Source organism: Anopheles ziemanni, chromosome 3 (assembly GCF_943734765.1).
Source record: "Anopheles ziemanni chromosome 3, idAnoZiCoDA_A2_x.2, whole genome shotgun sequence".
In the NCBI taxonomy this organism is placed as follows: domain Eukaryota; kingdom Metazoa; phylum Arthropoda; class Insecta; order Diptera; family Culicidae; genus Anopheles; species Anopheles ziemanni.
Window position 1 is genome coordinate 33,288,557 of NC_080706.1, and position 16,092 is coordinate 33,304,648.

Genomic DNA, 16,092 nt, shown 5'->3' on the forward strand with positions numbered 1-16,092 from the left:
GCGATTGCTCGCAATAATTATCCTATTGTTAATAATTTGAGAATTTTATCATCGTTTTATTATTTTTTGGTAAGAAAAGAGATGATATAGAAGCGAGGTGTGAACATTTGGGGTAGTTTTCTTGAATGGATAGCTAGAAATTAATGTTTTTTCGATTCAGTGTGCATCTTGGCTCACTTTACCTTACGAGTTTAGATTGATTGTGAATGAGTGGATGCAAATGGATAGGAGTGTATAAAATATATCATTACGAAAGCGGAAGAGCACATCTATAAAAATAATTGTTTAGATGAAATATTTCAATAAATTCTACAAATAACAACTATTGAACACATGTAAAAAACCTCCATCCCGGGGAACAGTCACCGACCTCCGGATTGAAGAACAAGCGGCAAAAACTCAAAACGAGGGTATGGAAAAATAACACAATGTGAGAAGATCACACTAAACGAGCCAACCCCAGATGGTAGTTCAATAAAGATACAATTTTGATAAAAAACCAGACAACTCCACACGCTGGAACAAACCCCGTTTTGCATGACGAAGAGCAAACATTGAAAATACGCAGCGCTGTATGTTATTTACAGCGGGAAGGGAAAATGTTTGCAAGGAACCTGATGGAAGGAACCTAAATCCAGTTTTCCAAGCGGAGAAAATAAACAATATCCACACGAGAGTTGGGGAAGGTAAATTTCCCGACACCACAAGCTGTTTGGCTTGGTGTATGATTGTGCGCGAGTGTGTGTATGTTTGTACGTGTGTGGGGGTGTGTGTGTCTCATGAATGAGTGCGTGAAAACACGGAGGGTAATGATGGACCGAGGGATAGCAGGCAATGCGTTTATTATTAACTTACCGCTCCTCCGTACCGACCATAGACGAATGTAACAAATCTGGCGTTCAACAATCAAAACTGTTTCCCCTTTTCCCATGAGCTAACAAAATGCTAACCAAAATACGATACATAAAGTCGAGCAACCCCCCCCCGAATCCGGCGTGGCGTTGGAGAGTACCCGTGAGGTAATTGGTCGGTTTGAGGAGCGAACGTAGACATTGTTTGTAGAGCATCTTAGGGAAATCATTTATAATACGAAAGAATGCACACGAAACGGGAGTGGTGGGGAAGAGAAAGCGAAGGAACACTGGCGCAGTCCGGAGGCGGAGGACGAAATGGTTGTGGTTGTGGGCGGGCAGCAGCATCGTAGCGAAGGGGGAAGGGAACAGTGAAGCGGAGAATAATTAGTGAAAAAGCAACATATACATATACACGTAAAGCGTTAATGGGTCTAGTTGTAAAATTGATGCTTAACAATAAATAACATTAAATGGTGTAAATGTTGACATTACCAATGTGAAACATACAATTACCGGAGTCCAGGAAAGGAGCCGAAGGAAAAACTAGCCGCGATTCAAAATGCACCGAGATTTAACCCCAAAATGATAAAGTCTATTTATAGTTTTAATTATTGTTCACGTTAGGTTCCTTATGACAGATATTAGTTCCAAACGCGGTGCACAAACGAACAAACGCAGAAGCTAACGTTAAGGAAAACTCGTATCGAAGCAATAAATTCGATGTAAACAGAGAGCAACACGCAAAACAAATCCTAAAAAGCTTTGAAGGTTGAAAATTCCGTGGGAGTTGAAAGTGAAGCTGAACAAAATCACACGATAATTAGCATACAATTCCTGCCGGTACGCAGTGATGGAAGCATTTATGAAGCAAGTATCATCCGAGTGCACAGGAAGAGGTTACCTTCTAGTGATGGCTTCCGGTCAGTGATAGTGAGAAACGATTCGTTGTTAGAGAATCTACAATATCGTCATCGATAGCCCTAGATGATAGTTTCGTTCGGTAGCTTATATTCTGTCCATTGAGGGGGTAGGAGAGTCTTTGTTTATTTATTCCTTGTTATTCTCCTCTCGAACTGATGGTGAATTGAGTCCATTTAAAGAAATAAAATCAAAATGATTGAAATGATGCAAGAAGATCGTTGACTTTCGTTTCATCGTTGTTCTCAATTTGAACTATTCCGAAAAACTGTTCCTTTCCTTTCGAAAATAAATAAAACGCTTTTATATCAAACTTGCATAAAACTGAAACAGAGATTTGACTGCATGCAAGATTCAAGATAGATTTCGAAACGCTACAAACCACCAGGCGCCTCCTTTCAAAAGCTTCCAAAAATAGCTTTTTTTAATGTTCCGACAGTGCTTTCAAAAATATGATGCGCCATCTACCGGAAAACTGCCACAGTGGCAGTGTTACCAACCTGACAGCGTTGCAGATTAACGTCGTTCCCGTTTACAAAACCAAATTCGATATTTTCATGTCTTGCCGTAGGTCAGAACGGTTGGTCTTAAAAGGAATCTGCAAAATTGTGCAAATTGGTATTCAGTTTATGGTTAAGGCTTTACATATCTGTCAATTCTGTTTTGTACATTATTTGTACAAGGCAGAGTTTGTTATAATAATTTCAAAGAGCTTAGACATTCATTTATACCTTCATGTACGATAGTTATGAGCTGGACAGCTTTGTTCTTTGAATTAAAAGGTCTCGGGTTTAAAACTACAAATCAAATATAACGGTAATAGAACATAAACAAGGGGTATTTAACGAGGGGCTCCTGCAAAAGAATTTTCTTTCAAATACAAATGTAATGATCCCTTAGCATGGTTACTTGTTTCTATTTTCGACAGTCTTTATTCAAGTTTTGTTAGTGTTACTGTGAGTGTATGCGTGGGCTTAGGTAGCTGTATTGGCTGGGTCGTTTATGATAAAGATTTCGACTATTTGCTTACTCTCGGTCACCGCCTTCCTAAACAGTAGATTTGGTTTTTTTCTTCATTAACAGCTACAACCCGAGCAGGTTTGTTAAATAGTTTTGTTTTTTGTTCTGCCTAGCGAGCACTCTAAATTACGTATAGCAATGACTTTCACACTGCTTTGATTTTGTTTAGCTTCTATTTGTTCATAGATTAAAGTGTTTCCAAATTGCAGTGAAAATAAATCCAAAAGCCTTCACGCTACGCAAGGGGTGGGGAATCTCTTACGCGTTGAATATCTCGTCCTACACACACTCACACACGAACACATACACCAAACAACGACACAGCATCCTTTCTAGTAAGGGAATCAGCATTCTTTCTCAGCTAGGTCGGCTAACTCTGGCCTCTGGGGATATGATTCTTTGCCGTTGCGCTACATAGTTCTGCCAGCTACTAGTGATTCTGTAATGTTTTCCCGAACATTTTCCTAAACAAAACACCGTCCATACAACGCCCTCTTGTGTTTTCATTTTCTTCGGACAGTAGCTTTTGGTACGGTAGAACAACCATTAGTTTTCATGTGCTTCACCTTTATCTCTACGATAGGTTTTTCTCAGCTATTCACTTACAAAATATTTCATACACTAACGATCAGCGATCCTACTGAATCAAACGCTGACTCTGTCTATTGATCTGTATATACCCGTCTCACTGATTAAGCTTGGATGTTTCTCACTTGAAGGTTTGGTTTAATTTCATTTTTCAATTTGTAGTTCTCTGATGACGATTATTAACTCTAGCCATGTATTTGTCGGCCAGCGTCTCTTCGTGCACCGTACGGTACCTATACTACCGGACTGCGAGATAGTGCCACGTTTTGTGGCAGCAGGAAAACTACTGTTCGTGGCAAAATAGTTTTAGCTAACACAGATTTCTATTTTCTTTACCCTATCGCTCGGCTCATCCCATACACTACGAGCATTTTAATACATTCCTAACACGTTTAAACACACACGTACCTTCGTTTATATCATTTAACAAAACATGTAGTAAGCGAAACGATCTTCAACGAATTACTTCGTTTGCTTTCCAACGCACTGGATTGTCCTTCTTCTATGTACATAGGTATACAAAATAATTTCGACAGAAGCAGTGATGACAATTTATTGGCTTTAAATTGCTTTAATTATTTTCGAACCTAAAGTAAATTAGGAGGTATTGAATAAATTGTGCGATTTCTTTTATTACATAAAACGATGTCTGCGAGCTTACGGGGCTACCTGAAGCTAAAATTAAAGAACAGATTAATTTATACCTTACACAAATGTTGACTCCGCTATTTCAAAGCATTTACCATCAAAATTAAGAATAAAATCGTGCATGAAAAGGAATAAACTAGTAAAGTAAAATCCAAAACACTAGATAACATAAGGACCACGTTATCGTAACGGAATAATGAAATCGTCAATTTTAACTATTACAGTTGTTTCCCAAACGACAAGCGAAATGTTTTGGAATGTTTTACAGAACGCAGGAACGTTGAGTTTATTAGCTATCTGTTGCTTGTCAGAGCTGATTATTTTACTGATGCACTACTACTTCTAGCTGATGAACACCTATTTAGGTTTGATGATGGGCAATACGATGCGGTTTGCTCTTGTGTTATGAACTGTATCGTTCACCACTATTTGATGCAACAGGAAAGCATGCGCTGCGTAAACACAGAAACATCGTTACATTCTTTTTTTAATACTATTCACTCCCACTTTTAACCATTTTTAATCACTCTCGATATAGCCTTTGTGTGTCGAAAAATAAAGCCTGCCATTGTGATGCACCTTTAAAGCAGTTTGCGCTGCTTTATGACCTTAACTGCTCGATGATGATGGGTTTGTGTGTTCCCTTCCAATAACAACTATTATTGCTACCTTTACAAACTATGTTTCCCGCGATCTAGGGACGAGCGTACGGGAGGGGGGGTGGCTACACTATCAGTTCAGTTTCGCTAGTTTCAAGGGTGGCTCTAGTTTCCTTCCGGTCGGTCCGGGTGATCGGACACCAGCGTAATCGCATGTTGTTCGCTCGAACGGAATGTTTATTTTCCGTGAACGAACGGAACGCCGGGGATCGGGTTTGACGAGGGTATGAAAGTAGGAAGGAGAGAAGAGATAAAGCTCCACCGCCCCATTGTTCACTGGAATGGCTTGACATCTTTTTTTTCCAGCACAATGTCAACGGAGTGTTGTGCGTATCGCTGTCGAGGAAGGAAGCAGCTCCATCGATTGTAGCGGGCATTTTGGTTTTTCGGTTTCACTCCCAAATCTGATTATTGCCAAATTTACTCTCACGCCGGCGATGGGGGCAAAGGGTGTCGAAGGTGGGGTTCACGCAAACAGGTAGCCAATTCCCCGCTGGGAAAAGCTGCTGGGTAAATACAGACCATCGCGCACCGGGTAGTCCTCACGGCACAAAATCGACAGTGTGTTTACCCAACACACTGGGGACATATGTGCGTTTGTGTGTGTGTGACGTGTGTCAAAAAGGAGCACCAAGGAAGCTGCTCGCTTCACTGCACCGCCGATGTTTGTCAATATTTGTCTCCGCCGTCGGGAGAGTGTCGCTTGAAAATTGATCAAAGCTGACACAAAGCTGCCGGCAGCAGGCGGTTTGGTGGTGGTGGTGGTGGTGGTTTGCAAACATTCGCACCGTTTTGTCCACTTCCCACCCCTTGGAGCTCCGCCATGCGTGCAGGAAAATATATCGATACCCGGAGACGCTCGGAACGAGTCAACGACGAAGGTGCCATTTGGACGGCCCGGTTCGAATGCGTGCACACACCGCTGTCTAATTCGATTTCGAATCGACCGCAGGCAAAAATGGCAGCCAAAGATTTTTAACACCTCAGCTGGTGGCACCCGAAATTGCTCAATTATGCAGCACAAAGTGTCAGGCACGATCAACAACGGTACCCCGTGGCGTGAAGCGAGGGCCCGCCAAAGGTTTCCCGCGCGGTGGGTGGAAAAAGCGTGATGAATTATTTTTCGGCGGGCGAGCAGCAGGTCGGAAAATACCTTACACCCGAAGAGACAGCGGTGTGATGGAGACATTTTGACGACCCCGGGAGATGTTTGGTGGAGAGATTATGGCCCTCGCTGTACTCTTCCTCCTGCCGTCTTCCTTTGTGCGTCTTCCAAACAAGCGGAAAGTAAACGAACAATCTTGAGGGCGTCGAAATCGAGCGATGGCCACCGTTGTTGGTCTACCGACGAGGGTGCGCTTAATACTACACGTAGTACACGCTGTGGCCGTACGGGCTGCGTCGAACGAAGCAGGGCAGCAGGGACTGGAGCGTGTTCCGGAACGCTTCCCGGAAGTCCCGGTTGAAGTAGGCGTAGATGAGCGGGTTGAGCGTTGAGTTGAAGTAACCGATCCAGAACAGCACCGTGATCACGACGTCCGGGCAGGGGCACGCCTGTTCACCGCAGAGCGTCGTGATGACGTACCTGGGAAGGAGGGGAAATTCGTCCGTTAAGTTATGGTTTACACTCAGAAAACGAATAATAAGAAATCAACCCGGCGCTTTTTTTTGTCAGGCCGTTCAGTCGCTGGAGTTGAAATGTTCCATGAATGAAAATAGAAAGGCTTACGAAAGGATTATGACCCATTTGTCGCATACTTGAAGCATACCAGACGACTTACAGTTGAGCTTAGAATACAATGTATTTATAGGAAAACCATAATCAACGGCTGCCCTGTCCCCAGAGAAAAAGAGAGGCATTTAGTTTCGGAGTGAAACCTTAACGTCACGAGAAATGGTGAATGAAGAAAATGATTGAAACATTCGTTTTTCGTTTTCTATTTGACGTGAAAAATAAAAGTTGTTAATTTTTCACCTAATCAGAATTTTTTGCAATCTCAATGCAATTTTAAGAAATGTTTCTATGCAAACAGCAGCATAAAGTAATGTAGTAGGGTTATTTTTGAAATGAAACCAAACTCTAATATTAATTCATGCAGAATGTGTAGAAGAAAACTTAAAAGGAATTACCTTATTATTGCGAGTATATCAACATTTTTTCAGCACCAAGTATTGTTTCAAAAAGTTTAAAAAGAGATGGTGCTCTATACAGTAATCAGTAATAATGCAATATTTTTACACCAAGTTCGGAATTTAATAAAGATTAAAGGTGGAACGGGATTCAATTTTCCATCTTGACTTTTTACTTTGCGCATTGAAAAAGCAAGAATGGGCTGTAATCCATTTTGAAAAACAAAAAAATCAAACATTGTAAAGTTGAAATTAAATAATCCTTGAAATTGTAGTACTTCTTAAAAATTAAATTTTAACTAAAACTGAAGTTATTTTATTTAATTTTTAGAGAGAAAACCCTTGTTCACAGCAAAACATTGCCTCAAAGGATGCTTACGGTGCTTTACGGTGTACAAAACCGACATAAAATCTTTAAACATCATATAGACTAGAGTTAAAACAACTATTAAACGATATCACAACTTTATTATTCTATCAATAATTAACAGCGTATAGGAAAAAAATGGAATAATTGGACTGTTTTGCCGAAATATTTTCCGTTGGTTCCAATCTATATGTCCAATGTAATCTGAACCATTTTTTGTGACATTTTCTTCGAAGAAATCTATCATAAATCAAAAAGAATGATCAGCAATCAGGATAACAACCTTTCTGTTTTTTGTCTTCTCACCGCGACCCTTATCTGAGAGTAGAAAGAAGCCCTGTGGGAAAAATATATCGCGACACGGGTAAAAGTAGTCCGTATAATTCTTAAAAGAAAATCCAACGATAAAGCAAGATGTATATTATTTTTTATTTCCAATGGAAACTCCTACACTTGAATTCGTTTAAAGTTTGAGTAGGTTTTGCTGTATGTTTCAATTTGCCACTCGTTGCATTCAGAAGCCTCCATTCGGTCAGGGTTGGCTTTATCCGAAGCACTTTATAGCCCGTAGTGGGTTGGCTGAATGTTTCGTTGTATAATCCAAAAATCGGCCACATTCCCACCGCCGGCTATCGACCCTTCCTCCCGTTGGAAAGTGGAGGGGCGAGTTCTGGTTTCTTTCGATGGACCAGAAAAATGGCTCCCGGTTGTAGGTTGTTTCCACGAACGAGTCTGATCATATTTCACGAGACATCGGTTGACGAACGTTGACAGAGTGGCCTGGCACACACACACACACACACACACACGCGCATACGTACACGGATACCCTTAATTTTCAGCACATATCCTTTTAAGGTCCATCATCATCATCATAATTCAGCAGCGTTTTTCATTTCTCCACCCATGCAAAAGTTTCCCTCCCGGGGCAAGGAAAGCCCAACAGAGGGAAGGAGGGTAGGAATGTTGCCATTCTTGGTAATTGTTGAACGATGTTGTGGCCCCTCACTTCTTCCGCTGCATGCTGAACTGACAAGCAGCCGGATAATCCCGGCTCAGTCTTGGTGGAAGTCACCGCCGGAAAACTCGTAAGCGCCTTGTAGCGCCAATCGCCGAGCTAGCACGGGCCCACAAAAATCTGCGATGCGTGTACAAAAGCCAAAATAAAAGCGACGAAAAGAAACAAAAACACGCCATGACAAACTCCCGTCCGGTCGACAGCTCCGATTTCAGCCACTTTTCACTTTTGATTCGCGGCAATCAAGTTCTAGCGGATAACGAGCCCGCTGAGTGGCCTGTTTGCCAATCATGGCCGTGTCGCGAGTGTGCCACTTGAGCAGACCCGAGCAAGCTGATCCGAGGAAAAGAGTGGGAGAAAAAAGGAAAATCTGCACCGGGCGAGTAAAATTTGTGCACTCCTTTGAAGCGCCAGCCTCCGCAAACACCAAGCGATCAGGATGACTGAGTGGGTTTTGCTTTGAATGTGATACCGTTTGGATGAGACAATCTTTAACACAAATATATAAAATACCATTATCTGATGAACAAATGACAAAGTGCACATAACAAAATTTAAGTTGTATCGATCATCTAGATTTACCATGTTTTGGCGATCCATTAGCAAGGATCAAAATAAAAATGTAACCAATTAAATCGAAAAAGGTGGTTGTTAAAAAAATAAACGCGCCTGGCAAAATTAAATGGATTCATAAGATTAAAAATACAATTTTTCCTTCTTCTTTAGACTTAATTTTTGATAATTTCATTAAAACGAACCGTCACACTTTCCAACAAAAGCACTAAACACCTTAATGCCGGTGTGCACTTAACGGAAGTAGGGATTATCTCGACAAATTAAATTTGTCTGTTGCAATTAATTGTTGCCCAAACCGAAACTTTCATCCCTTTCCGCCCCCCATCTGTTAACGGCGCCGAGTCGGAGGTAAAGGCTTGACATGTAAAAACGCGCGATAAAACGTTTAACGAACTCAACAAAATGAGTTTTCCCGCGAGATACGCAATTCGCAGTTGACAGTGAAATGAGTCTGTTATAAAAGATCCCTTTTCTCTCACACTTGATCCCTCTTTTTTTCTCGAAAAAAATGAGGGGTAAGTGTCCATCAACAGGTCACCGGATTCGTCGCGGTGGGTGTTTGTTCGAGTTAAAAGTTTTTCCTCTTCCCAAACCGTTCCACATCCGCGAACCGGTTGCACGTTGATGATGACCTAATTGATGAAATAAATTTCCATAGGCCTATCGGGTTGTGTTTGAAAATCCCCCGAACCGTCGGCACGCGAATGGTGAGGTGAAAGTTTGCGCGCATGGTTTAACGCAACGCATCATGGTTTAATCAGACGGAAAATCAGTCAATCAATTAACGCTCGGTGAGAAAGCGTGCGTGATGATTTGTGCCACCGGGGGAGGGCGATGATGTTTGCGATATTTGATTCCCCTTGCAATCGGACGCCATCAAACGGAATTTGTGGCGGTTTGTTTTCCCATCCACAAAGTCAAATGATAATTTTCATTTCGTTTATTAACGAGTTTTACCGCTTCGGGACGGTGGCTCATCCGTCGAGGGGACCAAAAAAACATACGGACAGTTTTAAACTCATTTGTGTTAATTATGAAAATGCATTGCGCGCGGTATGGTAGCGCTTAAATGATTACGCTTTCGCTCAAATGTAGTGCTAATTGCTAACAACCGGTTCGAGGCAAAGTCAGCGGTTGCCTTAGTGCAGTGTCATCGGTTCGGGTGGACACGTTTGGTGGCCATTGCAGACGAAAGCAATTCTAAACGCTGGTCGATATTAATTGCACCATTCCCAAATGCAGAACCGAACCATGGGGGATTTCAGATGCTACAACGACACTGTAATTGGTCCGAGCTGTTTTATTGCTCGCTTTACGAGGCTATGCGCTGCAGGGAATCGATATGAGTGTATCGTCAAATGAATGAACACTGAATTAAATGTAATTATATATCTGTTGCAAACAGTTTATGCAACACATGCAAGTGGTTGTGTTGGAAACGTTTCGGTCCAACGAAGCTGGCCCAACATAAACGTCGCCGCGACGGCGATGTTTTTAGAAAATATAAAAAAGGAACGAAGGATGCGCCTTTTTCAATACGGAAGACGGAAAAGCCAGACGATTTTTTGACACAACAAAACACAAAACGAAGATTAAGTGTAAAATAAATGTGTTAAAGATAAGGCAAAGAAAGCTGGTTGTCTTTCCTTTGATTTCGTCAATTAGAGCGCTGTTAAAGACCATCCGTCTTGAACAGGTTGATAAAAAGAAAGAGGTTATTAGACAACATGATTCAACTACGTCACATGAAAAGAAAAACAAGATTATCAGAGCAAATAGAGAAAACATAAGCGACGATTGAGAATATTTAAACGATACCAAGAAAGGAAATGATTGACATTTAATTAAATAATTTAAAACCAACGATTAAAAATAACAATAAACCAATGAAGTATCCAAGTGAGTATTGAATTATATCCCATGACACTGCAGCTGGGGGAAAAAATATTGTTCTCTAACGAAATTAGCATTAAACTGCCTTCTTGCTACCGCTCGAATGACTGATCGAAAAGCGAACGAGAATAGTCGATTCAAAACAGAAACATTTAAATGAAAACGAGTCCACTGTTCGTCATATACTCACCAGAGGAAGAACGGAAGCCAGCAAAGCAGAAACACTCCCATGATGATGCCGAGCGTCCTGGCCGCCTTATGCTCCGCTCGCCATCCTTTCGACTGGCGTGTCGAAGTGCCGCCTGCCATTCGGCGCGTCGTCAGCAAAAGAGAAGCGACCGTCGGGACGGGTTGGAGAAGTTTAATTAGGTTTCCACCGATGCCAGGCAACCGATGGGGCAGTTCCGGTGTTGTGCCAGTTTTCCCGAGCGGGACACCATCATTTCCATGCCGGATCGGGTGTCCGATGGCCGACGGTTTGATGTTTAGAAGCCGATGGGACGATGGCCGGTAGTTGATCGAAGAATTCGAATTGCGAAGGATAGGTAGGCACGTTCAGCATCGGCCGGGTAGGAAAACGAAGGGAAGGAAAAGAAACAGATCGAAGGTTGGTAAGTGGTAAGATAATTAAATCACGTATCGAGCACGCCGTACAAGAGCCATACACCGATAGCTGAGAGGCCGCATTGTAACGACACGGTGTAAAAGCTACGAATACACACACCAAAACTCTTCGTTCTACATGGTTCCGCAGTTAGTGCGCATACTTTTCCAATGCTTCTTTCTTTCGTAAACGTAAATTTTGCAACTTTTAAATTCCACCCAATTACCGCCCCAGGCTTAAGCTTCATTTAAGCGCCCGCTGCGTGAAGAACTTAAAGAACTCAACTTTTAATACTAGGAAAAGCCGGAACCGAACTGCTCGAAAGTAGCACCGCAACTTACAGCATCAGTCATTTCTGGAGAGGCGTGTTTTTCGTCCTCTTCTCTTGAACGCTTTTTCAAACTTTGATTTGGGTGTCAGGTTGCCGGAAACGGGCAACTTTCTTCGTCATGTTCCGCTTCGCCGGAGTTGCTAACTTCATTAAGAGCGATGCATTGCTGGCAAACATGCCAGCTTGCTTGCAAACCACGCCGAAAGTTGCTACAATCAAGCTGCACTCAAGTCACGCGTGTTAAAATAAAGAGTCGCAAAAAGCATACACCATACTTAATTGAAGTTGTTTATCGACGCGAGAAATACGGGTTTTCTATTAAAATTTAAATATTTATATAAATATAAATATAGGTAAATTTTAAATAATTAAAGTGTCATCGCCTACTATGAATCAATTACACACGTTACACAACAAATAAAGCAAAGGAACTAACTGCACCGCCATCATGCTGTAAAGTAGATTTATATGAAACAATGTGACGTTTAATTGCCCAACAGCTTCGCCCAATCAAAAGCATAGCGGACAGTTAAAACCTAGACGATTACCGTTTTATCAACCATGCACAAAGAGCAAAAATAATCGACTTAACACAACGGAATGGAAAAGTAAATATTGCCATAGGCTTGATGGTACCAGGTGGCTCTTCTTGGAAGATACAAATCCGATTAGAAAATGTATCGTGTTGGTCAACCTATAGCTTAGTCTTTGTTTCCTCAGGTGGTGGTTATATTGTTGTGGAATTGATGAATTTCTAGGAACCGAGGCAGGTTTTTAACGTTTTACTCCAGCTTTGACAACTAAACGTTTTGTATCAAACGTTTGATTCATATTTAAATAAAGCAAATACGTAAATTCATGTTTAGAACCTTTTTCATTGAAAATGAAGCACATGAACAAAAGAGGCTGAAATTGGCAGCATCTTCATTGAATTGTAAACAAAAATGCAAATTTGTTTCATAGTTCGTTGAACATAATTTCCTCTCTATGTATTTTTCTGTCCAGTTATGCTGTTTGATTCAATTTAAAAATAAGCCAACAGAGCCTGTCAAATGTTTTTTTGTTGCAAATTTTCATCAGAAACAACGCCGGACGAAAATTTTCATCACAAACACATAACGAAATACAACTGCAAACAGGTTTTCAGGTCAATTGATATTTAAAATCTGTGAAGCGAGAAAAGTTGCAATGCACACCTTGTCAACTAATTGCAATTGATTTTAATTCATGGGTGGAAAAAAAGTGTACAGTTTCAAGTACCGACTCAGCAGAAGTGTTTGCTTACAGGAGCTTTGTTCATAAATGCCTGAAAAATGAACAGTTTTATTCAATTTGTATGATGTCCATAAAAAAGGAAACAAGAACTGTATTGAAGCTATTACTCTAATTAAAGCTGAACTTTTTTAAATGTAACCAACTGGACAGAAAAACATGCTTCATTTGGATACATTTAGTGGTCTGTTGCAATTTGTTTTTGTTTTGGTAGCGAATTACTTTAATGAATTAAATTAAATTTCCCATCTAGAAGGACATCGTTTTTGTGCACTTTTTTGCGAACCTTCCCACGTCTAACCACAGCAACCCTGGCCGCAAACGATGCGGGCACAAAGGAAACTCACGCACCACTAGGAAGGGCCCCGCGGGCGATCAAAACGTCGGAACCAGGAAGCTTCGGTTGGCCGCGAAGAAAAACCACACCAAACCGGTCGCGGTTTCCAATGGCATCGGTGTCGGAGGAAAAGGCGTCAGGGGAAAAGCGTCCGGCGGGGCATTTGTTAGCATTCCGGCCGGACGAAGACGCAAATGCTAACGCTCATTCCCTTTTCCGAAAGGCGAACGCCCCGGCTCGAATTTCCCAGTCCACCGTACCGCGAACGTTGACCTTGGCACCGAGCTGAATGCGATGGATGCGGGGATTCTGGGCTCTCTTGTTAGCGATAACAACGGTCGACGAAAGGAAAAACTAGTCGTAATTGTTCGATGTCGCTTTTGACCGGATAGTCCCGGCCTGAAAATGATAGCGCCAGATGACGGCCGAACGCTTTATCCCGCTAAGGCGCTGGAAACCGACTCCCAGCATTCCAAACAGCAGAGGTGCAACACGAGCATCGCTTTAACCGGAATGGGATGGCCATTTTTTCCCTCTCACAGCCATGGAGTTTTCTTTTCCAGCCGCGAGGTTCGTGTGGTACCGTTTTCCGCACTCGAATACCGGAAATAAATTATCGCAAAAGGGAGAACTAGATCATTTATCTTTCTCCGCCTGTTCGCTTCTCGTAATCTCGAGGGGTAGCTGAGGACAACGTAAAAAGGCCAGCTGCGTCCATGGGGTGGTTATTATTGAACAGTTCTCTGCCCGAACTGAAAGCGGGAAGTTTGAGGACAATTTTCTGCATTCCGTTCTTCTCATTTTACGCGGGTGGTGATGGTCTCTGAACTGGATAATTTGCGTAGTTCTTTTATTCGCAAAACGAAGCGTGTTGATTGGTACAATCGATAAAATGAGTCGCACAAGCTTAAGCTGTGAGTAAAGGAAATAATAAAAATAGAACATGCACCATACTTTGTAACGTTAAACTGGTTTACGATCCATATTCTTGGTACACTTATAAATTTTCATTTACAACATTGCCGTTTCATGGAGGCTTCTTTTCCAAAGTTTTCAACTCTTTATCTTCATATTCTTAGACGACTTTAAACAATTATTAAAACTTGTTTGGAGCATCAAGCAAGCAACATAACATAATGCGGGTTCAGCATAGAAGCTTATATGGACTGTTGTAGTAAATATTTTTTTAATGTATTATATATGAATATGTTACATTTAAATTGGAAGTTGCATAACTTCATGTTTCTAATTTAAAACCGTATTTAACCGTATCATAGATTTAATTCCTTTCACATTTCAATTCTTCTGAACCTCTATTCTAATTTGTTTCGAACCTCTTACAACAGGGTATAGTATGCATAATATATTGCACATAAATTAACAACTTCGTTCCACGAAACGCATTAAAACCAATGACGCCACATGCAGGAAACTAGTCGGTAAGGCTGAATGTTGCTGCGAAGGCACGCATTAGCAATTTTAATCCACTGCAAGCCATAAAAGCGTAGCTATTCCAGCGTTGCGTTGAAAATTTCTCTCTAAAAGCTCCCGGCGCAACCCGTTTCGTGCGATCGATTGAAAGCTATGTTATCGCGTCATTAATTACTCATCGAGGTGTTACTCTCGGTGGCCAAGCAAGCCCCTAGGCCACGCATTAGGATGGTGTATTTTTAACAGCTTTCGCCTAGTTTCTGTTCCTTTTTTCCCCGCACTTGGAACTATGTGCTTATTTGGCCGTTGGCGGTCGGTCGAGCAGGTGAGCTAAAACCTAATCAGCCTAATCGAACGCGTCCAGAGTGGAATGAAATCAATTCGATAGACTGAAGCCGTCTAGTTGCGGCCGAAGGTGTCAGGTGCCGAGCTGAAACGGAAACCACTGCAAACGCTCTACACTATTTTAACAGAACGAACGTGTCTACGGTAGGCGGTAGGAAGCGTACGGGATAATGGGCATATCATTGATCCGGCAGCAAACCAGCAACACAAGTGGCAGGATTAAGCGGTTTAAGTGATTGTGAAACAGTTCGTAACAGCTAGCTAAGGGAGTGGTGTTTTGATGGGGGAAAAAAGCAGCTAATAGTGGAACACTTTAGTCTAGGTTCTGGATTGTTGATTATGTACATATATGCAATGTAATAACGTGCGGGGAAAGGGAGAAAAAGCAAGCAAGGAAGCGGAACGAGCAGAACGAACGGCCACTGCTGAAGCAGCGGGAGGCAGGCCTCGGAGGAGCAAGCAAGCGAACTGAACGAAAGCGAGCGAACATGCGCCGGAAAGTAGGCAATCGGACTGACCTTCTCCGCATCCGACGCTGGAGCAACGCGAATGTCGGCAGCCGGCGCCGGGCGGAAGCGGACTGGGCACGGTCAGCCGATTTCCGGTGGCGAAGGTGGCGGGCGCCCTGTTGCCCCCCGGGTCGTCCGCACCGCCACACCCCGCCGGGACACGACGCCACCCGTACCGCTTCAGGTGGTTCCAGAGGCACTTGATCTTGCGGAACTTGTGATGGCGGCAAGAGGCCGCACCGGAACCGTCGTCCTGGTGGCCGCCCGGGTAGCAACAGCTCGGCTGATGCGGATGGTGACCGTGGTGGTGGTGGTTGTGGTACTGTTGGTGCTGCTGTTGTTGCTGGTGGTGGCCGTAGGAGCCTTGGTCCTGGTCGTGTTGCTGGCCGCTGCCGCCGGCGCCATCGCAACCGGGCCAGCCGCACACGCTGCCGCCACACTCCGGCTCGTCCAGCTCCGTGTCGGTGTCGTTGGCGTTCACCACGTTGTCGTTGTTGATCACGATGCAGATGGCGCCACGGCGCTGATACTTCTGGCTCGAGTCTGCCGGCGAACGGCGTCGGTTTATCGTTTCCGTATTTTTGTTTGTTTG

At 42.7% G+C, this 16,092-nt stretch overlaps 1 protein-coding gene across 1 annotated transcript in view; it reads right to left on the reverse strand.

The window, feature by feature from the left end:
- Positions 1–6,052: 6,052 nt before the first annotated feature.
- The window catches only part of LOC131287774 (uncharacterized), a 39,738-nt gene continuing 29,698 nt past the window's right edge, over positions 6,053–16,092 (reverse strand). Inside the window, exons 7-9 of the mRNA XM_058316856.1 lie at positions 15,510–16,043; positions 10,862–10,973; positions 6,053–6,272 (exon numbers count right to left, since the gene is read on the reverse strand). Of these exons, the coding sequence (XP_058172839.1) occupies positions 6,053–6,272; positions 10,862–10,973; positions 15,510–16,043 (866 nt within the window). The remainder of the gene's footprint in view (positions 6,273–10,861; positions 10,974–15,509; positions 16,044–16,092) is intronic.